Below are 26,073 nucleotides of genomic sequence, written 5' to 3'. Positions count from 1 at the left end.
GCACAGCGCTTACCCCGACTCACACGCCGTTTGAAATGGTGTGCCAACCCCATCCACACGGCGCACCGGTTGCCTCGCCGGCTGACAAATAGTGCGCATCCTGCTGCAGAAGTTTGGCTGCCACGTAATGGATTTTAGCAAGTAACAGTTTAAGCTTTTTTAAATTATAGACGTTATCTTGTGGCCTATTTGTCTGTCTTAGGAAAGCCTCATCAAATTTTTTTTTTAGAAATGATGCTGTTTTCTCTGTGTTCGTTATTGCCGTCACTGTTTGTTTTTGTCACTGGAGGAAAACTCCCCGAGCCAGACGTAAAAGTTGAGATGATACACAAACCTTTCATGTGTCACCGAAAATCAAAGTATGGAGACATGCTTCTTGTTCATTACGAGGGATTCCTGGAGAGCAATGGCACTATGTTCCATTCCAGGTAATAGATAGTAATAGTGCTACAATTATTGCTGTATAATGTTGTACACTGTGTTTAATGAAATTACTCACATTTCTGATCCCCAAAATGTGCTATACAGTTGGATGCAAATAATATGTCACAATCCGTTCAAACTGCAGTATGAGTTTTTTAAAATTATTATTTCTTATGTAACAGACATTTATCCAGCTCTTATATGATATCAAATTTGTGGGTTCTTGACTATAAACGTTTGCTGATCTTTTGACCCTTGGCAGCCGGAAACATGGGGATAAAAATCCAGTCTGGTTCACTCTTGGGATTCGAGAGGTGCTTAAAGGTTGGGATAAAGGTCTGCAGAACATGTGTGCTGGAGAGCGCAGGAAACTGACCGTCCCTCCATCACTGGCATACGGCAAGGAAGGACAAGGTAGCTCAGCTTCTGTGTAAAACAAAAACAATCCTTTCATTGTTACATACATCACGTCTTGAAAAGGTATTCATAACCCTCTTGCATATTTTGTCATGACACAAACTCATTGTGATTTATTGGGATTTTATATGACGGATGAACACAAAGCAGCATATAATTTGTGATTTGTGAAATAAAGTGGCAAGAAAATTATAACTGGTTTACAATTGATTTTACAGTTAAAATTTGGAAAACTGTAGCGGGCATTTGTATTCAGCCCCTTTTGCTCTTTTATCCCTTAAAATCCAGTGCAACCAGCTGACTTCAGAAGTCGCTTAGCTAATAAGTTGAGTGCATCTCTGTGTAATTTAATCTCAGGATAAATCCAACTATTCTGTGAAGACCTCAGAAGGTTATTAGAGAATAAAACAATATCCAAAACGTTTTACATCTTCTAATATATAATCTGAAAACAGAGTATGGCACAGCTGCGAAGACATTGCTGCCCATCTAATCAGGCAGGTTGACCAAGTGGAGGATTAATCAGTGAAGTTGCCAAGAAGTCCATGGTAACTCTGGAAGAAATGCTGAGATCCACAGCACAGATGAAAGAATCTGTTGACAGGACAAGCATTAGCTGTATACTCTGCATATCTGGCAAAAAGAAAGCCGTTGTTGAAAGATCGCCATAGGAGGGTTGGTATGCCATTTGCCACAAGCCGTGTTGGGGACACAGCAAACACGTGGAAGCAGCTGCTCTGGTCAGATGACACCAAAATTGAACTTTTTGGTTTACGAGTGAAACTCTATGTTTGGCTAAAAAGTAACACTGCATTATCACCGTGAACACACCATTCCCATGGTGGAGGCAGCATCATGCTGTAGGAATGCTTTTCTTCAGCAGGGGTGGGGAAGCTGGTCAGAATTAATGGGAAGATGAATGAGGCTAAAAACTGCGGGAATTTCTGGAAGAAAACATGACCCAGTCTCATGCAAAAGACATGAGACTGGGTCAGAGGTTCAGCTTTTCCAGCAAAACATCAACTCTACGCTCATCCAGTGCTACAATGCAATGGTGTTTTAGAATGGCCCAGTTAAAGTCCAGACCCATTTCCAAATGCAAATATGTGGCAAGACCTGAAAATACCTGTTTACAGACTCTCTCCATGCAACTATGTCACAGCAAAAGGTGGCTTAACAAAGTCAGTCAGTCATCTTCTACCGCTTATTCCATAGTGGGTCACAGGGAAGCCTATCTCCAGCAGTCTATGGGCGAGAGGCAGGGTACACCCTGGACAGATCGCTAGTCCATTGCAGGGCAACACACAAACAACCATGCACACACTCATTCATACACCTAAGGGCAATTTAGAGTTACCAATTGACCTAACAGGCATATCTTTGGACTGTGGGAGGAAGCTGGAGTACCTGGTGAGAACCCACACATGCACAGGGAGAACATACAAACTCCATGCAGAAAGATCCCTGGCTGGGAATTGACCCCAGGACCTTCTTGTTGCAAGGCAACAGTGCTACCAACTGTGCCACCATGGAGCCCTGGCTTAACAGAGTATTAATTAAAGATATTTGACAGCGATATATAATTTCCCTTCCAGTTGACATTCACACAGACTTTATGTTGGTCTATCACATAGAGTTACTATAAAACACATGGGGATTTTTGGCTGTAATGTTACAATATGTGCAAAGTTAAAGGGTTAAATGATTTTGCCAGAGCGTGTATCCGCTTGAAAAACTTTCTTTGTTTACAGGTAAGATTCCTCCAAGTAGTACCCTGATTTTTGACATTGAGCTCATGGAGATCCGAAATGGTCCCAGGTCCCACGAGTCTTTCCGGGACATGGATCTCAACGACGACTGGAAACTCTCTAGACAGGAGGTGTGCATCTGTCGTTTTGACAGCCACTTTCTGGATCAAGAGAATACAACATCATGGTAGGCAATTTTCTAATTTCTGTCCACATTTTCAGGTGAAGCAGTACTTGAAGAAGGAATTTGAGAAACATGGCTACTCGCCTAATGACACACATCATGAGGTGATGGTTGATGACATCTTCAAAAACGAGGATGAGGACAAAGATGGCTTTATATCGGTCAGGGAATTCACCTCCATACACGATGAGCTCTGAATGAATTGTTTTTATAGATTATCTTTGAAACTGTTACAGAAATTGCTGTTTTAAACAAACCTTTTATTCCTTTAATGCTGCATGTGAACAGTGTCTTCAGCGTCAGTGTCGTTTTGTTTTATATTCTTTTATTTTTTTGGGTTGACCTAGAAGTCTCGTCACCCTTTTGAACATTTTTTACTTTATTTATATTTCCGTTGCCCACACAGGTTTAAATGTCATAGTCATCATATTTCTTTTGATGAAACCTATTTTTTTGTGAAATAAACGACTTTGTTTTAATACATTTTAGTTAACTTGTTCCATTCTGTAGTAATACAGTGTATATGGTCTCCTCTGCGCATATCTGCCACTAGAGGGCACTCTTGTCCTTTATGTTTGGACGGTTCTTTCATCTCTTTAAATCCTCCCAAACAAGGAAAATGCACAATTCATGCTCCCCCTCTGCAGCTGACTGACCTAAATATTTTTTTCTTCAAATTGAGAGTATGTTCACGTAAAGCATTTCTTGTTATCAGAGGCATATATTAAGCATGTTGGAGTATTGTGAGTTGAGGTCACTTCATATTCCATTTGCTTGCAATTTGCACGTCAAAGAGTATATTTCCTTATTTCCTCTTATGATACATTTCAGTCTTTTGGAAGCCAGAAAAGACATCTACATTTTTAAAAAACAAAATGAGTGCAAGATAATGACTTTTAACATTTACTGATTGATGCACCCAGACTATGTAGAAATTTAAAAATACGTAATGGATGCTGACTTGACAGTTACCTAAAAGACAGTCACTGATACATCAACAAGAAGTGTACGTGAAACAAGCTCCTTGCTAAAGTTGGGTTTTCATAGACTGCTGTACTTTAAAGAATAGTTGAGTGGAAGAAAAAAATATGCAAATGTAACAGTGATATTTGCCTTTAAATGGTTGTAAAGCAAAGCGCATTCAAAGGTTTGAGGCAACTTCACAAGCCGTGGACTGCTCAGAGCTTGAGCTGGACAAGTGCTACAACTGTCACATTCCTTGTAATAATCTTCTCCTGAACCAAAACAACAGAAGTGTCTTAAACATGCTGTAGAGTTGCTTAGTGGTCCAAAGCTCTCTTTTCAGAGGAAAGTAACAGTCAGTGACAATATGGGGAGTCATGTAATATGCTGCTGATGGTCAACTGTGTTTCAAGTCCAAAGTCAGCTCTACTGTCTTCCCTTGTTTATCAACTATAAAATCACTGACAAGAAACTGGCCTGACCTAAACTCCCTCCCCACTCTCCCAACCCCTCTAAAGACTCTATGCAGTGTTGTCAAGAGGAAAAAGAGATACACCCGACCCAACAATGCAGACGAGCTGAGGGCCACTGTTAAAGCAACCTGGGCCTCCTTAACACCTCAGCAGAGCCTGAGGTGAATCACCTCCGTACCACGCCACATTGATGCAGTAATCCATGCAAAAGGAGTCCTGACCATGTATTAAGTGCATATAACATACTTTTTAGTAGGTTAACATAAATCACTCTACAAGTAATGAACCTATATAATACACAACTTTCATATATTGAGTTGAATTACTGAAATGAATGACCTTTTTGATGATATTCTACTTCACTGAGATGCCCTTGTATTTATTACTTTAAAATTATGCATTGAATAACATATCATCATTGAACCGATTCACAGGCTTGCTCCTGATCTTAAGTTCGTGGCAGCTCTTAAAGTGGCCCCAAAATAACTGCACAGTGTAAATAACAGCCAGCAAGCAGAGGCTGTTTAACATGTGGCGAAAATGTGACCTACAGCTCGAGGCTCGGTCAGGGGACTAAATAAAATCAGCAACAAGAAGCCGACTGTTTGGTTCTTGGATCAAAGGAGCCACTGAAGCAGGGGGCTGCTAACAGCTGTGCTGCAGTCGTCTGCAAGCTTTGGTGGATCATTAGTTGAATACAACTGAATGAGAACTCTGATTTTACGAGGCTAAACTAACTCCAGGAGTTGGGCGATGATGCAACGGTGGAAAGAGAGGGTGCAATCTGCTTTAAAGCCTCAGTGGTTCTTCAGCGATAAACTGATTTCTTAGGCAAGAAAATGCTAAGTTTTGCATTTAGAAAAACAGGTCTGACAATTTTTATATAGTCTGCTACTCTCTAGACATCAACGTAAATATAAAGATATGAGGAAATGATATTGTTTTGCAATCCAAATGTGTGTAAATAAAAACACTGATGACAGCTGACAAATGAGTAACACTCAGCAGCCTCAGAGTTCAGATAGAGAGGAGCATTTAAGTATAGGACAGGAGGTGACGATGGGGCACCCCTCTCACAAAGAGCACCACTGTTTTATTTTTATTCCTCCTTTTCCTCATTCCTGCAGATCATTTGGCTTCTGGGGAAATTCAAACGTTTTACCTGGAAACATGCAGGTAGAGCTGGATCAGTGGGAAAATAAAGCAGGAAAGGAAAACTGTAAAGGCATTCTGGATTTTGTTCATGGTTTTAAAAACAGGAGTTTAAATCTAGTCCAGCAAATGCTCAACTGGCCTATTTGTTTGTTACTCAACTTTTACATTCTTTAATAAAACATCATTTCATAAATTACATTTGAATTGCAACTGTCACAAAAATACATTTTGATAAAATGGATCTGTAGAAAGGATTCAATAATCACATTAAACCAAGTTGGAAAGGAACATGCTTGGCACAGGCGCCTCTTCGGGCCCTTCTGTGGTGGTGGTAATGGTCGTCATCTAACAACCTTACTGACTTTATAAAATAAAACAAACATATCCCCGACTATAGTCTGCACGCTGAAATTATGAAACACTGCCAACCAGAATGTGTACATCGGAGTTTGGCTCATGTGTTGCAGCCTTCAAAAAGACAAATGAAAGACTAGAGCTTTGTCCATTAGCTAGTTCCTCAAAGACCACAGAAATGATGGATCCAAAAACTTTCATTTTCTTCTGGGCTGTCTTTTCGGTCTTGAACCTTTCTGTATGTACATCAACAAGCATTTCCAAGCACTTATATTAAACTGGAAGGAAAACACGGAGCACGAACAGCTTTACAAAATAAATCTTTACACTCAATGCAAAAAAAGTGCTTCATGAATGTCTCGTTTCTCTCTTTTTTTTTTTTTAAGTACACATGTCAAGTCTGACTTTATCTACATTGTATCATTCCAGTGTTCCCACAAAACGCAGGCACGCATAAATTTAGCTGACCTGCAAGCTTCAGATTAAAAAGCACCAGGCCTACATTTTTGATCTAAACTGGTCCTACAATGCCCTCTACACCCTTTGCCCCCCCTGGTAAAGATGTTAAAAAGCTTCAAAATAAGGTAAAAATGTTGAAAAACCTAACCTTAAATTTGAGAAGATTTATTCAGATAAATCCCTCTTAGAATGAAATGGTTGCCATGTATTTTAGTACCCCAAACAATTCCTATGAAATAAAGGTAACGGAACCGTTTCTGTATCAGTTTGAAATAACTGAAACTGGAACAAAAAAGGCTGGATGCGACACTAGGTTTCTGCTGCCACCTCGCACAGTGAGATGGTTAGAGAAATGCACCAAAGACTGGCCTCTTGGGGTCAAGTCTTCATAACATTAGACACCATCTACATGCAAACCTTTTGCATAAGAGGCACACACCATAAAGCATTTTTGTCACGCTATCACAAACCTAAATGTGTGGAGCTTGCTAAATGGTAGTAGGACTGTAACTTGTTGAGTTGCCAAGATGAGCAAAGAGGAATGGACAAATATGCCTCTCTCTGTATGTTCCAACCTAGTGAAATGTTACAGGAGAAGATAAAGAGCTGTTATATTGTCTAAATGGGGTTATGAAGAGTATTGACAGCAGGAGTGCTCTTAATGGTGATGTCAATGTACTTAAAGGTTTGAATTTCCAAAACTTTTTAGTCCAAGATAAATTTATTTTGAAACACCTTTACCAAGGGTGCCAATATGTGTGGAGGGTGCTGAATATCAAATGGTGCTTTCATCCTGACTGAGTCTACACCAGGTAGCAACAGTCTTTAAATTATAAACAGAGGGAACAAACAATGTAAAGGAAATAAAAAATATATAACTGTTCCCTAATGTAAAAAATGGTTCTCTAAACTGAGTTTGCAAAGTCCAAACTTACACTAACAACAAAACCAACTAAATCCATCATGCAAGAAAAATGGTTTCAAGTTCAGCTTGATTGCAAACATTTCAGAGTCTTCACTTAAATACAGTTGGCTTGACTTTCCTCTTTAACAGTATAAATAATTGTCCACGGCCTCCATCTCTGCAGGCCTTTGCCTTCAAAATAAGACATCTTCATGTTCGATCATGAGCTGCACGACCAGTTTCTGCTGCCTCATGTCATTCAGGGTTGTCAAGGCATTCTGCTCCGGAGGCTGCATGAGAGTCGGACCGAAGACAATCCCCAGGTTTTCTGCATTCATTAAGTTGTACTTTTCCAACGTTGTTACTCTGAAAGATGAATCAAGAAGGAGAGAGTGAGATTTTACAACAAAAGAAAAAGAAAGATTTCTATGTTTGACTTACATTTTACTTTAGAGGGCATATTTGAAACAATGACCTATTGCAAATAGAGTCAGTTTTGAATATGTATGATTCTATACCTTTCTAAATAGTCCATACTGCTCTAAAGCATCCTCATTAACCAGATTAAGTTGGAACGGGATTTTTCATGAGTTCAGCAAGTGAAAATCAGCAGCTCTTTGCAGCTGGTGTTGGGCAACCAGTGGCTAAAAAGCAGCTGTGCATCGTGGCTTCTCGCAGCTCAGGATACGGCTGTGTTTTAGCAGGATGGTGACCCAAAACACACAGCTAAAGTGGGGAAGAAATGGTCTTCCAACAAAAATATTAGATTTTTCGAAGTAGGGAAGCCAGTGTCTTGACTTGAATCTGATCGAGAATCTATAAAGGGAGCAACAGATTAGGGTGATGGCATGGAAGCCTTCCAAAGACCCAAAGGACCCAAAGACTTGAAGGCCATTGCAAAAGATGAAAATTCAAGTATGGTTAAGTGGAATTATGCAAAATGTGTTTGGTTGCTTTAATCCCAAAAAGAGTTTCTCAATGGATTATTGGGAATTATGTAAATATACACATTTATGTATGGCAATTATTTGTTAAAATTGTAAATAAAGAAATAATTTATTTTCTAAAATAACATCTTACAATTTTGGGTTTAACTGTACAGGCCATTGCAAATCTATAAAAGTGGTCAAGGACAATTAGCATGCAGTGCAACACTCATACACCACTGTCCTTTTCCATATTTTGACACATTACAACCATAAATGTCATTGTATTTTGTTGGGGTTTATGTGGAGCATAATTGTCAAGAACAAGGGAAGGAATACAAGGTCTTTTGAAAGACAAAAATAAAATGGATGAGGATGCAGGGGTGCATGTGAACTAAAATAATATAGTGGGAAATGTCCCTCAGGCAAACTGTAGTGCTGCAGTAGGAATAAATGTAACTATTTTCATACATTAACTAACCTTTTGAGGTGAGCCATCAGGTACCGTAAGGTTTCATAGTGTGCCGGGGGAAGCTGCAGCAATCCCTCATGTATCGCCTCCAGTCTGGATTCAGCATTTGGAAGTTCTGTATAAGCGAAACGATAAGTATCAGAGCGCTGTCGAGCAGCACCAGCACAGTAATGGCATGAAAGTACCAAGAAGTGAATCTCTTACTTGCAGCTTGAATAAATTTAGAGTACAAGTCAAACGTAATGACTGGAATGGGGAGGTCTCTCAAGTAGAGCTTCAAAGCACCGGCGATTATGTTGATGTCAGCATAGGCACTGGCACTGATATCTGCCTTCTCACCATCTGTTGTCAAGAAGAAAATAGTGCATCAATGGGATCAAAGGCTGAATTTGGTATGAATGAAAAATAAACGTTTTATCAGAAAACATGATTATGTTGTGCAGAACTGTAGCTGAATAAGCCCCCGATTTAAAGTGAGAACTCTGAGAAACGAAACATTAGAAACAGAGATTATGAGGCAAAAAAAATTTTATAAGCAACGAACCTCTGTCAAAAGCGAGCCGAACATCCTCAATGTGCTCTGAGAAGCCAGAAACTCTGTACAGACCCTCAGATTTCATACCTGCAACAGACGATTGACGATCAATGAGGTTTATTGTTATTTCAAGTAAGTGTATTTGCTTTATTTTATGCCTTTCAAGACAAAAATCACAAGGTGAATCCCAACAAAGTAACATAAAAGCAACAAAGATAAAATATGTAAAGTTAAACAAAACCAATAAAAAGCCAATAACGCACAATCAGATAGGATACATTGCTACCAAAATGCCATTCTGAATAGATGACACTTCAGCTGCTTCTTAAATATGTGCACTGAATCCATAAAAGGTAAATGAAAGAGTTCCCTAGCATAGAGACTACAACTGAAAAGGCTCTAACACCTTTAGTTTTTCGCCGTGGTTTCTACATAGATAACAACCCTTGATCAGTCAACCTCAGAAACCTGGTGATGACATAGAGCCAAAGAAGATCAGAAATGCATAACGAAGCATTATCCTAAAACTGTAAACTGTTTTCATAAAGCCCACATTTATGTATTAAAAATATTTTTTGTTTGGTCTGATGTGATATTCTAATCGTAAATGTCATGTTTTCATTAGCTGTAAGCAGAAAATCCTCATAATTAGAAATAACGGTCTGAAAACATCTGTGTAATTAATCTATATTATGTGTTTCACTTAGTGAATTGAGATACTGAAATAACTTTTCAGTAATAGCGGCCCTCAGAAAACACAGATTATAATTTGCTCAAAACCTTAAAGTCACTGAGAGCCTCTAAAAGCTGTGAAGCAACAGGTTTTTTTTAAGAAAGTTTAGCTAAAAAGGCTGTTTGGAGAGAGGTACTGCTAAGAGCAGATGCATCTAAAGGGCAAATACGATGTTAACATTTTTGTCATATAAATACTAGATCATCACTGGTTAACTTTAAAGAGTTGCCTTGCAAGATACCTCTGAGTTCTATCTCTCGAATGCATATATCCACCACCATGGGTCGTGTGGTGTTATGAGCTTTGACAAGGGTGGTGAGATCACAGCTGTACACTTTCTTTATCCTGCGCAGGTCCGGCTGGCAGTCACTGGGAACCAGTTTGGAACACTGTTTGTGTACATTCAGTCCACAATCTAGCAGAGCAAAAAAAAAAAAAAAGTGAGATAAACACAGAAAGAGGGAGAGATTAGCCTCTAACTGATAACACAATCATTGCACCAAGCTTACAGACAGCAGTTTGAAAAGCTTTCCCAGAGTCAGTGATAAACTGTGCTGTCAGACACCGCAGCTGCAGCTAAGCTGTTCCAGTGTGCTGCGCCAAAGGTAGATAACAGCGGATATAACAGTATGGTGTGTGTGTGTGTGGGGGGGGGGGCGTTCCAGAAGGTAGGATGAGTGTTTGTCTAAAATTGTTCATCACAACAAAAGCTATTTTATAGCTTGAAAGAGGTACCTGCAAGTGTTTTAACTGCAGAAAGACTGAGGGAGGAGATAAGAAGCAAAAATAAAGGTTGGACAGAGTGTGACAGAGAAGAAAGATTTCCCTATTTCCCACAGCGCATGAGGTGTCTGATGATGCTAGTGTTTGCCTCAGGCTTCTCAGTGTGGAAAATACCGCAACCACAAATGTTCTGTTAGGTAGAGGGCAACCAAAGCCACCAGTATAGCTTAAAGATGGTGTCTTCAAAATGAAGGAATCTCATGACCTTTGACAACCCATTATCTCTAATATAAAACCAATCACTTGGTTCTGCTGCTATATTTAAATGATAAGATGAGAAACATGCACTTTTGTGAGTTGAGACAATAAATGCCTGGAAGCCTTAGAAGCCCTTCTGACCTTTTAACAGATGCGCTAAAAACAGTTCCTTCATTATCTTAATGGAAATCACTTTGCAGATCATAACAAAACTGACTTAATACACTCAATAGAGACTAATGGCAAAAAAGAACATAAACACTGTAAATTCTAGGGTTTTAACATGGAAGTCAAGAAATCCACCAATTGATCATTATTTTTTTCAAAATGACACTGAAAGTGAAAAGCATCAGAGGAGTATGCTGTGTAAAACATTTATACTGATAATAATTAAGCCTGATTTATGGTTGTGGTTTCTGTCTTCGCACAAAAAGCTAATCTGTTCGTGCGGTTTTTGAGGGCATGGCTGGGTGTTGGCCAGTCATGCAAATCCAAATTTTTATATCAGTCTGCCTGCTGTGTGAGCGACACTCGCCAAACAGGGAGAGCAGCAAGGCAAGTCTGAAAGCCTGTCTGGTTTTACCAGCATATGCATATGTTAATATAAACAGAGGGAATTCATTACTATTAATTGTTTGATAGACTTGTAAAAACAGTTTAAGTTACACTTATGAGTCCAAACTTTGTAGTTAGAGTTGAATTAAGAATGCATGCTGGCGTAGATTCTCAGTCACTATCAGTAGCTATTTTTAGTATCTAGATATTTAAAAATAAAGTCAGGTCAACTACTGAGATGTAAGAAGCTATTATTAAAAGAAAAAATTTTCTACAATAAGTTAAGACATGTCTGGTAATCATCTAGGCTGCAAGAGAACAAGACAAAGCAGACAACAGGAAGGCTTAAAGGAGTACAGCAAAGTTGATCTGTTTTGTCCTTTTGACTTTTTATTTGTCCATCATGGAGCATGCTAGATTGGAAATGTTTGTAGCCCTTTGAAAATCAATGTGTTAATGTAAGGATCAATATTCTCTAGGGAATAAATACATAGATTTCTGTGTTATTACAAATAAAAGATGCTGAAGGCAGTTTAAAATGTGAACTTTGTAGCGTTTTGTCTTTTTTTACATTAGTAAAACCCTGTTTTACCAGCTACTACTCTCACTTAAGCTAGCATAAACAATGACCACTCACCACACGACAGCTAGACATAAGTATTTTGAGTGCTGTTCTTTAATACTATTATAGTTCTTGAAGACAATTTAAATTGGCCCAAAAGAAAGAGAGGTACATCTGTAGTCTAAAAGTACTTCCATGATTCACTTGTTTGCCATAAATTTTAAAGAGAAAAAAAAGAATAAATGAAAATGGAAGGAAAACAACTTAGAAAAAAAAAATCAACATCAAGAGAAGACAGTATTATTTGCAGATGAAACATTCCTTCATAATCCCACATGCATGTGAGAAAGTCTTAACAATACACAGCTTGAATGCTGCAGAGAACATTTACCTGAGCAACGAACACCCTGGGCAATGAGGCCCCACATGAAGTTGGCACAGTACTCGCACCAGTGTGGCCCTCTGAAGGTATGTACCTGTGGTTAGAAATGTCAGAATGTTAGTCAGTGACCAGTTTAAACTGGACTTCCTCTTTGATATGCTGGACAGTTAACCCAAACCGCGCCGGATGGAACCCCTCACTGAATGGGGCATATGTGTATACGCCATGCAGATTAAAGGATTTATTACAATGCGTCTGGCATCTGCTGCTGGGCAATTGGATACATGCAACCGAGTACAGGGACAAGCCTGGAAGCCAAAATAACAGATGTATGCCCTCCCTGCACACTTAGATCACAGATAAGATCCCAAATGGAGCCACAGGCAGCCCCACATGCACACACACACACCTTGAGAAGCACATTGAATAGGTGACCCAAGAAGAGCATGTGGCAGGTGGTGGGTGGAGGATTGTTCAAAAGAAGAAGAAAACAAAAAGGTGGCAGTAATTATAACCTGCCTAGTAACTGAAACACAGATACAGTTACACAAATCTGGAGGCACCCAGAGGCAAAGTATCATCCAGTTATCTTTTGAATGCTAAAAACAAATTAACTCTGCAGCACCCAAATGCTTACAGCAACTGTCAGAGCCATGAACCTAAAATGTCTCTAAAAGCTTTCTGCTGTTAATGGGTTGTGGTGTTGTGCATCCATTAGTTCCCCTCAGTGCGTATGAGTGTCAGCTGGTTGGGTTCTCATGAAATAGCTGCAGACACACACTGGACTGACAGGACAGGCAAGCATCCAGCAAAAACATGCACAGTGGCTCTTAAACATGAACACACCCTTGTTAAAATTCCCAGTGTGAGATTTAAAAAGCCGACACCATGATAAATCGTTCCCAAACTGTTTCCATGTTTAACGTGACATCTATCCTGCAACAATCCTCTAAAAAACAAACAAATTTGTTAAGAGGAAAAATATAAACAGTAAAAAAGGGAAAAATAACCAGGTTCCTTTAAACAAAAAGTTTGTTGACTTCACACCTGCCGTCAGTTATATTAAATGTGATGAACCTAAAATAATGTCCAGCTGTCATGAAAAGATTCTCAGGACATTTAATCATTTGTATCCTTTAACTAAAGCCATAATTTTCAGAGAGATTATGTGTGCCTATGGGCATCATGCTTTGACCCCAAACCTAAAGGTGTTTGCTAGAAAGCTGAAGATAATCAACAAACCGATGACTTTACCAGAGGAAAATTTTAGTTTTGAAATGGCCAGGGGCTGAGTTCAGAACTCTGGACACTGGCCCTGATATTCAGGGGTCACTTTAAAATATCTGTAGACAAGAGATGTCCTCACAATATAACAGATTTTGGAGGACCTTTGCAAAGTAGAATGGACAAATATTATCAAGTCAAGATGTGAGATGCTGATAAACTCCTACCAAGGAACACTGAATATGCACAACAATGTTATTGCACTATTTTCCATGGATTTGTTTGTTTTTCAGTTGAATTGTACAGTTTTGAGAACCACTATATTTCTGGTTGGATTTCTTCAAAACATTTTTTAAATGCTGAAAAATCAAGCTAATACAGAAAATCTTTAATTTTTATTTAATAGTAAAAGTTAACTATGAGAATTTAAAACTAGAAATAACTACTATCACACTGGCAAACAGAAAAAGCAGCTTACCTTGAAGTTGTGGATCTTTTCATAGGAGCTCAGTTTCTCAGGTGTTTCCTTCAAGGCACTCCGCCGCACCACAGGTGAGGAGATCTGTGGACAGGAGGCCAGCAGTTTAATAGGCTTCCACAGAAGAGTTCCCTTGCTCCCAAGCTTGACTCCCAGAGCTAACGCCAGCAGCTCTTGACGCTTCTTATCCTGTCTTTTAGCCATGCGAGCAATCAGCTCCCCTTCTAAACCCCCTCTGTTTGGTTCAGCCTCCATGCTTGACTGCTCGTGGTCCCGGAGACTGTCCAAGTCTTCTGAGGAAAGCGCTGGAGGAGTGGGTGTGAGTGCTGTGCAGCAGATGCTGCTGGCCACAGCCCAGCACACAGGGAACAGATACACTCCACTCTGCTCTGAACAGGAAGAGCTACTGGTGACAGCTAGCGCAGGAGTTGACTCTGCATCTGGTCTGAACCCAGTGGCAGCAGAGAGCAAGACGAGCAGGAGGAACAGGATTGGAAGTGGGCGGCCTGAGGGAAGGAGTGTGCCTCAAACAATGGGCCTCTTTACACACCCAGAAAGGGGAAAGAGAAAGAGAGATAATCCATGATGGTTAAGAGATGTTGAGAGTGAGGTGCTGTCAGGACTACTTCACAAAGCTCAACAGTGCTTCAAAGCAGGATCAACAGTGCAGACCCCCCAACCCCCTCTGCGTTATATAGGACAGAGCTCATTCCTATTAGAGGACTGCCTTCCGGCCACAGTCCACCTCACTTAGCTGGAGTTAACACTCCATTCGCATGGGTTCTCAGTCAGCGCAGGGTCTCTTCTAAATGGGTCACTTGGTTGCTTGAAGACAGACACAAGTTTATCCAAAGCTGGGTCCTTGTAACAAAAACAGATCTTGACCTCCAGCTATGTCCGTCTGCTGGTGGAATTTCCCACATTGCCGTCCAGACAGAGTCTCACAGACACTCTGGCTGCAGATTGCTGCTGCCTGTCATGATCTGCTGTGTTACTGAACCTACACTTCCATATCATTAACTCAGATTGGCAGGGATTACAGCCATAATCCTTGCACAAGGAATAATCTAGCAGTGCCCAAATCCAAGAAAAACCCCAATTTGAAGCTTATCTGCATGTCTCCAGACATGTTAAGTTTTTTATTTAGTTGCGGGTTGTTGCTATGCTTATGGTTCATTTTTTTCCATATTAGCTCTTCCATTCAAGACACAGAAAAAAAACAAAAAACAATTGCAATTATACATCCTATAACCTAACAAATAAACACAGAGATGTTTTTTCCTAATTAGTATAAAGATGCTCAAAAATGGTTGGTGACCAAAATTGACAGATTAGTATTGAATGAACAATAAGTAACAACTGGCAAGTTGGGCAAACAACACTCTTCATTGTGGGTGGTGTTACTAAGTGAAGAAGACTCGCAGTTAGCCATTTTTAGTGTCAGTAAAATGTTTAAAATTAAGTCAAGGGAAGCCCTGAGATGCAAGAAACTATTTAAGTGGAAACTGTATTTTCCGCATTGTGTCGAGACATGTCTGCAGAGAGAGAGAGATTAGCAGATAAATGAAAAACTTAACAGAACACAGCAAAAGGGGCCCTGTTTTAGTCTTTTGAGCTTCCGACCTATGTCTATAATCTATACTAGCATGGTAAAGCCTTACAAGAAACCGGTGACTAGAAGCTCTAATTAATGCATCTCCATTTTAGAAGGATATGTGAAGCAGCACATTTGAGAAAACTGCCAAGTGGAAAATTCATGTAATTGCTTCGTTTCTTTTCTGGTGATAGTGTCACTTGATGCTGTTTTACTTCATGTTTAAAGAACATTGTGTTTGAAGTACTGAAACATTATGTTCGGAGTGGCCATCGCAAAGCTGTGATCTCAGTCCCATGGCAAATCTTTGGGCAGAGCTGAAAAGGTGTGTACAAGCAAAGCTCAGTTAAAGCAGCTCGGTCAAGATAAAAGAGCCAAAATTCCAGTAAACTACTGTGAGGAGCTTGTGGAAAGACACCCAAAATGTCTGAGGTCCTAACATTTAAATCCAAATATGACATAAAGTAAATATATGTGTCTTTTATACGGTGTATGTAAACATCTGGTTTCAACAGCAGCTGTGGAAAAGAAAAGCAGATAATTATTAAAACTTCCTTCCTGGCAATCAATATAGCCGTTCTCAATACAGGTGAGGCATGCACCTCACACTTGGAAAATGCTGCAACAAAGCTTTAAACTGACATCATTGATTTCTACATCTCAATTTCTAATTACTAATCTTATTCCAGTTATAATGTCATTGTCATGATATTCAGCTGTTATGCGTGTTTTCATTTTTTGTGTCTCTGTATTAACTGCATATTTTGTTATATTTTATAGTAATATAAAAACCTTGACAGCCCCCTCAATGAGCTTTCTGAGGATTAAAAAATATTACATGAATGAAAGACTCTTATGCACCAGTGAGTTTTTTTTTGTCTGATGGAAACATGTAAATTGACCAACAGCTGCAAGAGCAACAGGACAGGTGAAGTACAGTAATTCGTCACTGTAGTTGACATTCTTACACATGCCACACCATGCAATTCCTCTCCAAAGTAATGTCTGTGGGGACAGATAAGGAATGGGCAGCTCTGAGATATTTCAGCCTTGAGCAGAGGGAGGAAGGGTGCAGGGAGGGAGACAAGGCCTGGTCCCCTTTTGTCTGCAGGCAGATGGCTACTTGTCTCTTAAAGAAGAGCTTGGACAAAAAAGGACACAAAAGGTGGTCCACAAAACAAGTTTGGCTTTCTTTCCAGTGGCTGCGCTCCTTTATTCCAGCAAGGCTTTGTCAGCGCACAGCTGTGTAGACCCAGTGGAGAACAGCACAGTAAGACAGCAGTACAAAAAAAGCCTCAGCAGCAACAAAATGACAAAAAATGGCCATTCTGTGAAAGTGGTGGTAAAAGAGAAAATAGGAGGAAATTGACACATTTGTCCATGCTGGGAACACTGTATAAACTGATCTATTTTTCTGATTTCTGAGGCTGAAATAAATAACCACTTTTAAAGGTCTGGAACAGTACATTTAACAGTGGAGTTTTAGGAGTATTTTTAACATTTTACAACTTAAACCTCGGGTGAGAACAGGTAATTATCCCAAACTAACGAGATAATTTCTTTACAAACAAAAATTCCTGCATGGTATTTAAGCTTCAGCTTCTTGAGAGCCACACCAGTGTGGTGAGAATCAAGAGCAATGAAGGGCAAGAAACTCAAGAGGCTAAACTAGTCAAAAACCTCTTTTAACCTTCTGCCAGCCTTTTAATTACAGGAGCATTTACAGTTGCAGTATTATATAGGCATCAACCCAACCCTGAGTAAATACATTTTGACTTTACAGTGAAACTACTGTGACTGTAGGGCCTCAGGGCGTGTCTGTGTAACTGGTAAACACCAAGTTCGAAAAGCCACCACAGATGCAAGCAGTGAGGCCGGGGTTTCACCAATCTCTGAGCAGACAGAGGACAGATTTTCTGTTTGGGGGGGGCACAAGCAGACTGACAAAGTCTAACATCAACACAGCTGTCACTGAATTTCAATCCTCAAGTGTAAAACCGGCAGGAGGAAGATACTGTCAGTTTTACAGACGCCTTGATAACTAACAATTTGACATTTAGCAAGAGACACGTTCCACATTTACCAGCAGAGTGGGAGATAATTGGAAAAAGGAATCCATAAAGTAAAAAAAGAAAACTTAAAAAAAAAAAAAACTTAAAAGAAAACATGAATTTTGCCATTAAATTCATCTTCTCAGATGTGGGAATCCCTGTGAGATTCTGGGAATTACACACCCATCTTAAAAGGATATTATGGATTATGTCAAGTGAGGGTGTATGAAGTAATTATTACTTGTGTGAGCCCAGAGATTTTTTTTTTTGTCATTGTAAAGGGGAAAACTTCATATTAGCAATTATTTTAAATTAAAAATAATTTTTGGAGATCACTAAAACTCGTCACATGATGTTTAATTACCCACAGTGGGGTACTCATCTCATTATTATAAGAACCACTGGGTTTAGAGGCTCTTAAGGGACATTTGACACCACAGTGTCAATTCTAAATTCAAATTTCAACAAGTTATTGATTACTGACTGGCTAATTGTTTTTATTTTACAAAAAACAAAACTGAAAACTCAACCTATCCAGTTTTATTAATGTTCTCTTCAGTTCTCTTTTATTTTTATAGCTTCAGTTCACAACAAACATCACCTTCTGCAGAAAGTACAGGTAAAATCTGACAAGACAAAGACTATTTAATCATAATGCAATCCAGTTCATTCAACAATAAGTAAACCAGTTATATTCAAATTTATTCTAATGTATTCCAGTTAGGTAGCTAAAATGATCCAATTGTAATTCAATTAAAATACATAAAGTATAAATTGGTTTATCAGTGTCAATAAAATGTCAAATCTTCTCTTTGATTAAGTCCTTTTAATAGAAAAAGACATTCATCAGAACCACACTCAGTTCTCAGCTACAACTAATGTTGGTGAAGGTTGTCATCTGTTCATCTCAGTTAAACGTTATTGTCCTTGAAAGGCAACTTGCTGCCCAGTCGGCAGTTACACACATAAAAAACATACAACAACCTCATCAACAATCTTACGCCACAGAAAAAGGGGATCGGTGGAGTCCTCACATGCTGGAATTGATCAGTCTGACAACAGAGGCAATGAAATATTTCCTCAGTCTATTGATTTTACCAAGAGGCATTCTAGATCTCCGTTTTGATGGCAAACTATCGCTGAATGACGAAATATAAGATGGCCAAAATAATCCCCAAAGAAATCCGTCAAAAACTGAGAGTTACATCAAGGACAAAAAAAGACTAGGCCAAGAAAACACAAGCATCTGTTAGTGACAAGCCCCAGCCATCAAGCTATTAGGACTCCAAAAAGACCTGGAGAGGCAGTTTAAGACTGCCACCTAGTGGAGGGACTTTTCTTTTCTTTTCAGTGAAGGAAACAGGCTTCCCTTGTTTCTTGTTGATAAATCATTCACAGTCTCTAATCAGACACAGAGCCAAAAGAGAACAATGTGAGATGTGTCTCACTTCAAATCAGCGTGCCTGGTATGGACGGCAGGCAGCGCAAAGTCCTAGTCCCCTCGGTCATCATTACCTTTCAGTGTGAGCAACGAAGCATGGCAGCGGTGAACACACCCAAAGGCTGAGAGGATAATGTACGTCTCAGTCACAGGACAAAGCTTCCCCTCAGAAAAAGTCAACATTTTACTGTAAAGGCAGAAGCATGTTAACCAGTGCTGAAGCAGAGCAAAACCAATGTGTCAACAAAACAGCTCCCTTAAAGACAAAAACAATATGTAGCATTAATAACAAATAAACCTCCAGAAACTAACACAGCAAACACAAAAGTTAGATCAGTTTTATACACTGCCTGTCAGAAGTATTCATACCCCTTCTACTTTTTCACATTTAGTCATGTTACAACCGCAAACTTCATTGTATTTTATGGGGATTTTATGTGATAAACCAAGACAAGGTAGTGTATAAATGTGAAGTGGAAGAAAAAAGATAAATGGTTTTCCAAGTTACTCAAAAATAAAAATCTGACAAGTGTTTGGTGCATTTGTTTTCACTCAAATGGGATGAAAAGGATCTATAAACATCAGTTTTCAAGTCTTGCCAAAACGTATCAGTTTGATTTAGATCTGAACTTTGGTATGTGCATTTTCTTCAAGCTGAACCACCTCATTGTAGCTCTGGCTGTAAAAGGTGTCCTCCAGGATTGGCCTGTATTTAGCTCCATCTATCTTTCCAAGTTTGACCCAGCTTCCTTGTGTCTGCTCAATAAAAATATCACCGCAGCATGATGCTGCCACCACCATGCTTAGTAGTGGGGATGGTGTGTTCAGAGTAATGTGTAGTATTATTTTTCTGCCACAAACAGCATTTACATGTAGGCCAAAAAGTTCAGTTTTCAAAGCAACCAACCAACCAACCAACCAACCAACCAACCAACCAACCAACTATATTCGTTTGTCCGAGCAGGATCCCAGGGGAGCTGAATCATGTGTGGGAGTTCAAGTATCGTTTTCCTTTTACTTCACAATTATGTGTTACTATGTGTTGGCCTATCAGCTACTTCCCAAGGATATTTGCATATTGAGCTTTTGTCCAGTTAAACTAACATTAATGCACCCCACAAATGGTGTAACATGTAAGTGCAACAAATTAGAACATTTCAAGGCAATTGTCAGATAAACTGACTTCTTTTTCTTGCTGCTGAAGGTTGGGTTTTCCTTATATGAATATGTGAGTCATCACTGTAACAGCTGTGTATAATGTTTAAGAAGCTCGACCTCTGCCGAGAACATACATCTTCATGTGATATGAACAGCGATCAAACTCACCCTGTCTTCGCTCTGGAAGGTAACCCTACGAGGCTCCGTGCGTCCGCGGCTCAGTCTGTGCACCATTTTGTCTTTGAGCAGTGACGTGTAGCCGAGATGCTCGTAGATTGGGTTGGTGGTCATTTTGGCAATGTACTCCGCCGCCTTGGTCTCGATGTAAAGAGTGATGAGGGCGTCCGTCACCAAGTCGTGGACGGACTCGAACCTTTTCTCCCCGACAAAGTGCTTCCCGTCATAAAACAGTCTGTAGTTGAAGGTCTGGTGTCCAAAGCTTGATGGAAATTTATGGACAGGAAAGTTTGAACAGGGGGTGTATAAGCTGAGCAGAAAGCTGATGAAGGAATCAAACTGTTCATGTTTATGGTTTTGTGGTGGTGCCTTGTACCTTAAGGCCAAGGTGTGAGTCCCTGGCTGTCTTTGGCTCTCCCTGATAAGGTAAGCGCCCTCTTTACCTGCCAGCAGCTCTTCTGCATAGTCCCGAGATATTATGCCATGAAATCTATAAAAAATTAAAAAAGTAAGATGTCAGTGAGAGCTGCATGGTGGCGCAGTTGGTAGCACTGTTGCCTTGCAGCGAGAAGATCCTTGGTTTGACCCCCGTCCGGGAATCTTTCTGCATGGAGTTTGCATGTTCTCCCTGTGCATGTGAGGGCTCTCACCGGGTACTCCGGCTTCCTCCCACAGTCCAAAAACATGACTGTTAGGTCAATTGGTCACTCTAAATTGCCCTTAGGTGTGAATGAGGGCATGCTTGGTTGTTTGTCCTTTATGTCTCTGTGTTGCCCTGAACAGAAGCAAGCTTATACACTCACTTAAATAATAACCACTATCTGATACAAGGCTGAAATGATGTATGAAAGCATTCATTACACAATTATATGTACAAAACATGCACAAAGAAAGTAATTAAGTTAAACTCACTCTCTGCCATAGTACTTGGGTCTGCTCTCCATCTGTAAACCAGAGGAAGAAATATTGGCTGCAGCAGTGCGATATGAAAGCTCAAATTAATAGCTCTGCAAATTGTTCCTTAAAGCCCGCATGAAAGATAAAGGACTTTACACCACAGGCCAGATTATCTCCATCTGGGCCCCTGCGTCTGTTCACAGCTAGCAAACCATAAAGCCCAATCACAGACTAGAGGAAGATAAATTAGAGGCAACACTGGAAAAAAGCAGGTAAAAGATGACCAGCTGCAAAGAAGTTAATATTAGGCATGTTAGAATGACACACCAGGGTGTATAAAGAGTCTGGAGCACAAACATATAACTGAAAAGTATATTTTCTCTTTCATCACTGTATTTTCTGGTCTTTACACAGCTGATAGTAAAGGAACTCTAATAAAGGACTTCTTAGAATGTAAAACATAATTTTGTATTGAATTACCAGCCTGCCGCTAATCTCACACAACCAGGCCCAGAGCTTTAATTTTGCTCATCAAAGTGTGGCATCGTTCAAAATAGGATGAGACACGCATAATTTCTGCTGGGTTATACAATAGAAGATTGCCAGCTCTCTCAGGAAAGATGGCAAAAACTGTATTAAACTTTACCAGTATTTTGATAACACTGTTTTTATCAGTAAAGTGACTTTGTTCGGTGGATCTATCTTTTCTAAGCTGCTTAAAAGGCAAACATTGGCATATTTTAGAGCCATGAATCCTAAACATTTTGACTGTGTGCTAATTAAAGTAATCATAGCAGTTTAAGTAGATCAGTAATTCTTAAAATCTCCTTTGGAGCCATGCCTCTGTAGAATGGTAAGGCACTCCCATATACGGGCGATGATGCATCATATGTAACAGAAAATATTGTCTTTCAATTTAAAAACACCTTTTACCAGGAAGGTATGAAGTAAATGTGTGGCCACTTATTTGCAACACAGAAAAGGATGGAGTGAGCCATCTTACTTTATCCAAAGATCCTGCTAGGCAGTAAAAGGGGACAAATATTTTAGCAAAACTTAGTTCATGCCAATGTGACAGCTCTAGCAGTGAGTCAGCAGCCAGACCAACCGTCATCATCATCATCAACTTTATTTGTATTGCACTTTTAACCAGCCACAGTTGAAACAAAGTGCTTAAGATTAAATACAAACATAAAAACAATACCGGTACAAATGACATAAAATCAATTTTCAGTTGGGTTGAAGGCCAGTAAGTAAAAATAAGTTTTTTAATTAGTTTTAAAAATGGACAGTGAAGGGGCCTGTTGAATGTGCAAGGGTAGAGTGTTCCATAACTTCAGGACCCCAATAGAGAAGGGCCTAGCTTCTCTGAGCTTCTGCTTTGAGTTGGGAACCACTAGGAGCAACTGATCGGCGGACCTAAGAGACCGGTTTGGTCTCTTAGGTACCAAGTACCTAAGATAATTAGCTGCAACAGCGCTTTGTTTTTTAGCAGTCTCTGTGCCAAACAAACAACAGAATATATTAGTATCTTAAGCTCCTTTCCAACCATTGCAATAGCCTAAACATGACAGATGGTACCGTAAAAATGACATTTTTACTGTTACATTATTGTAGTGCAGCAAGTAAAAAAAGGATTGATTACATATTACATGTAAATTAAGAATTTCAGCTGATTACGTTGACTTCTACTGCTAATTTTTAACACAAATGCACAACTCGCAAATACAAACCATTCCAGTGACAGTTTTTGGAGCGCTTTTAAAATCGTGGGTAGGGTGCTGGTTTGTTGGGTCTCCAAGGTACAGTTTCCCTCCTTACTGAAAAAATCACCACATTAATCTTCACCTTGTGAACTTACACTTAAGCTTAATGATCTTTTTTGGTGGCCAGTAAGTTTATTTATTTTAACATATTTCTCCACTTTGAAGGAAGTCATAAACATATGATATATACCTTTTAAAAAGTTGACATGTCTAAGTAGTATTACAGTACCCAGACAAAATTTACTGTCGGAACAGGCAGGTAAAAAGATGGTGTGCCTGACATGGACATTCTGACATTCTAAAATTTCACCTTAAAATACTCACTAAAATATATTTTTAAGCCAATAGAATAAATTTAACACTTAATTTTTAAATTTTGGCAAAGCAAAGTATTTAAACAGTAACTCATGGGGTGAGTTAAAAATAGAAGGAAGCCACTCCCCACAGGTTATTATTACTGATTAGTCTGGCTTTCAGCTGCCACACTCAATCATTTCACAGGAATAAACTCAGGCTTCGAACCTGAAAGTAAAAGCTTAGTTTAATCTCCAGACAGAGTGCACCTCTACTCTGGTAGACCCAGTTTGTGAAGAGAAAATGAAGAGGAAATAAACAAGGCCAGCAGGTGTTTCAGGGTGCTTAGGTGTCTAACCACATGTTCAGAAGTCACATTGAAGATTTCTTATGGTGAATACAGCCACAGAAGATGCATTCCCTTCATCAGTGCTGGGACTCAAAATTCAGTCTGCTTTTAAGCGCTCACTTTCAAACTACCAAAATTAGGTCAAGCCTAATTAGTATTTTGCTAAAGTTTATTATCCATCGTGTTTCCAGTGTTGTTCCATATGTTGTGACATTTTACATTTTCTCAGGTTGTGGGCAATTGATGCAGATATTCAGTCATATTTTCTGAAATGTTTACAAGCTAAATAATTAACATAACATGAACCCACTCACTCCAGCCTCTTCAGTAGCCAGCTTTTTAACATTCACAGATGCACTGACCTCCTGAGGACATGTGATCCTCTTTGGTCTCGGAGCTTCTTGCTGGAGCTGGTACACTGTCGGAGAAAATGCGCATGTTAATGAAGTTTGTCTGGCCTTCTGAGCTATAAACAGCCCAGCACACAGCTCGGCACAGGACATAATTTCATGCATATGGCAGATTTGGCAATCAAAATAAATACAGTTAACACAAAGTTCAGAGGAAACAAACCAAGTATGTTTTGCAGTATTTACAGACAGAGCTATATGGAACAATTGGTTCCTTAATTGGAAAGCTTTAGAATAACTGCTCTGAGGAAAATAAATTATGCTCAAAAAGAAACTCCCCTTAATGCCCCCTCCATAGGTATGGGCACCCCTAGTAAATATATGTAAAAACCTTCAAATAAATGTCTCTTTTCTGCAGCAGCAGCATAATTTCACACTGAATCACTGTGGGCCCTATTATTGTCAATATAAAAAAATAAAGTAAGAGTGTTTATTAACGTTTAATTAATAATGACAACTTTTTTCCCTGTGATAGGGTATAAATACTTCTAACATACTGGCTACTAGCCAAGTACTACTACTAGCCTAGAGATTCGGATTTATTTCGTCATCAATCCCACTGAATCGGACGATATGGTTGTTCTCATTATGTAAATTAAATCGCCATCAGACTCCAGTATGAACAGTCTATGCACTCAGAGCCCACAAAGTTATGACTGGCTTTGTTGTCTTGTAGCGTCTTGCTACCTCTGGTGCAAAACTGCGAGTCTGTCACATTTTTACAATGCAAGAGTCTGATGAAATATGAGAGCACCATTCAGACTGAGGATCAGTTCATGTTGTTTAGACCAACATAAATAAAGGAAAAAAAACTGATTTGTGTCGAATATGGGCAAAAATGTTAGCTTTGGTCTACTTTTGCCTGCAGTGTTTACGCAGCCAAAGCTCAAGCTTTTCTGAAACACCCCAGGTGGGTCTGGTGTGAAACAAAGCATGAATATGTGGAAAAGCACCCCATTTCCATTGTTAGGTATAGTAGAGGATCTGTACTGCTGTGGGCCTGTTTCTCTTCCAAAAAGCATATCATAATGAACTCGTGGCTTATGAGTCGTGGTTACTGTAGCTCAGTCGTATGAGTAGTTGTTTTGCAATCCAAAAGTTAAGGGTTCAATTCCAGTTTCCTCATGCATCGATGTGCCCCTGGGCACGGCAATTAAGCTCAAGCTGCCTACTGATTTGCGTATCAGTGTATGAATGTTTGTGCGTTATTGAGTGCGATTGGGTGAATGTGGCTCTACTGTAAAGCTCTTTGAGTGGTCGGTATGACTGGAAAGGTGTTATATAAGTGCAATCCATTTAAAATTTATGAAATCTTATTTTTTTTTTAAATCTGATGAAATATACCAGGAGACTGACCCAACAAATATGGTCAAATCAACACAGAGATGGTTGACAAGACATAAAATGAACTTTCTTTCATGGCCATTTCAGTTCTCTGACCTAAAACCTGTGGAGGATCTAGAAGATCTAGAGAGAATGAGCAAAGAGAAATATTAAAAGATCACTCTCTGTCTGTATGCTCCAACTTTGCTCCAATTAGCAATTAGTCATTTTCTGTCATACTGACAAAGGGGTTTGTACAAAGTATCACTAGCAGGAGCGTAAGTGTTACACTGGTGATTCTATTAAAATAATGTATTTCTTGACAAGGGATTTTTTCCTGCTGATTAAATGTTATGAAATAAATAGTAATTTTTGTTCTGATTTGTTAAATATTACATCATAACGCTGCAAAAAATGGTGAATTTATTTTCAAGGTTTTTGACACATCTTAACCGAGGATGTCAGTAGTATGGAGGGTCCTATGTGTCAGGGTGAGAATTACAGGACAGGAGTCATTTGTTGGAAATTCATTAAGTGAATTAAGGCTGTATAACAATAATCTTTCATTTTCAAAACAGAGACATTTTGACTTGCAGATATGGTGCATATCCATGACAATATATTTTAGATGCGCTGCAGTTAAAATACAGGGGGTATGCCAAATGGAAACAGGATAAAACTCAAT

The 26,073-nt window shown here is 39.3% G+C and overlaps 2 protein-coding genes across 3 annotated transcripts in view; one reads left to right on the top strand and one right to left on the bottom strand.

Moving 5' to 3' along the window:
• Positions 1-107: 107 nt before the first annotated feature.
• On the top strand, positions 108-3,255 carry fkbp14 (FKBP prolyl isomerase 14). The gene is made up of 4 exons (XM_047361166.1): positions 108-428; positions 686-837; positions 2,592-2,719; positions 2,811-3,255. The coding sequence occupies exons 1-4, from the start codon at positions 232-234 to the stop codon at positions 2,967-2,969; spliced, it is 636 nt and encodes a 211-aa protein (XP_047217122.1). The 5' UTR covers positions 108-231; the 3' UTR covers positions 2,970-3,255.
• Positions 3,256-5,436: 2,181 nt separating this feature from the next.
• The window catches only part of chn2 (chimerin 2), a 37,270-nt gene continuing 16,633 nt past the window's right edge, over positions 5,437-26,073 (bottom strand). Inside the window, exons 3-13 of one of the 2 annotated variants that reach the window (XM_047361165.1) lie at positions 24,018-24,073; positions 21,262-21,293; positions 20,726-20,839; positions 20,341-20,611; positions 13,929-14,012; positions 12,236-12,320; positions 9,988-10,161; positions 9,023-9,100; positions 8,683-8,820; positions 8,488-8,593; positions 5,437-7,446 (exon numbers count right to left, since the gene is read on the bottom strand). In XM_047361165.1, coding sequence (XP_047217121.1) covers positions 7,275-7,446; positions 8,488-8,593; positions 8,683-8,820; positions 9,023-9,100; positions 9,988-10,161; positions 12,236-12,320; positions 13,929-14,012; positions 20,341-20,611; positions 20,726-20,839; positions 21,262-21,293; positions 24,018-24,073 — 1,310 coding nt within the window. In that variant the 3' untranslated portion in view covers positions 5,437-7,274. Of the gene's footprint in view, positions 7,447-8,487; positions 8,594-8,682; positions 8,821-9,022; positions 9,101-9,987; positions 10,162-12,235; positions 12,321-13,928; positions 14,013-20,340; positions 20,612-20,725; positions 20,840-21,261; positions 21,294-23,969; positions 23,987-24,017; positions 24,074-26,073 lie in introns of those variants that run through there. The other variant, XM_047361164.1, reaches the window with a different exon arrangement.

Source organism: Girardinichthys multiradiatus, chromosome 3, assembly GCF_021462225.1.
Source record: "Girardinichthys multiradiatus isolate DD_20200921_A chromosome 3, DD_fGirMul_XY1, whole genome shotgun sequence".
NCBI classification, from domain to species: domain Eukaryota; kingdom Metazoa; phylum Chordata; class Actinopteri; order Cyprinodontiformes; family Goodeidae; genus Girardinichthys; species Girardinichthys multiradiatus.
This window is presented reverse-complemented; position numbering and strand designations above follow the sequence as displayed.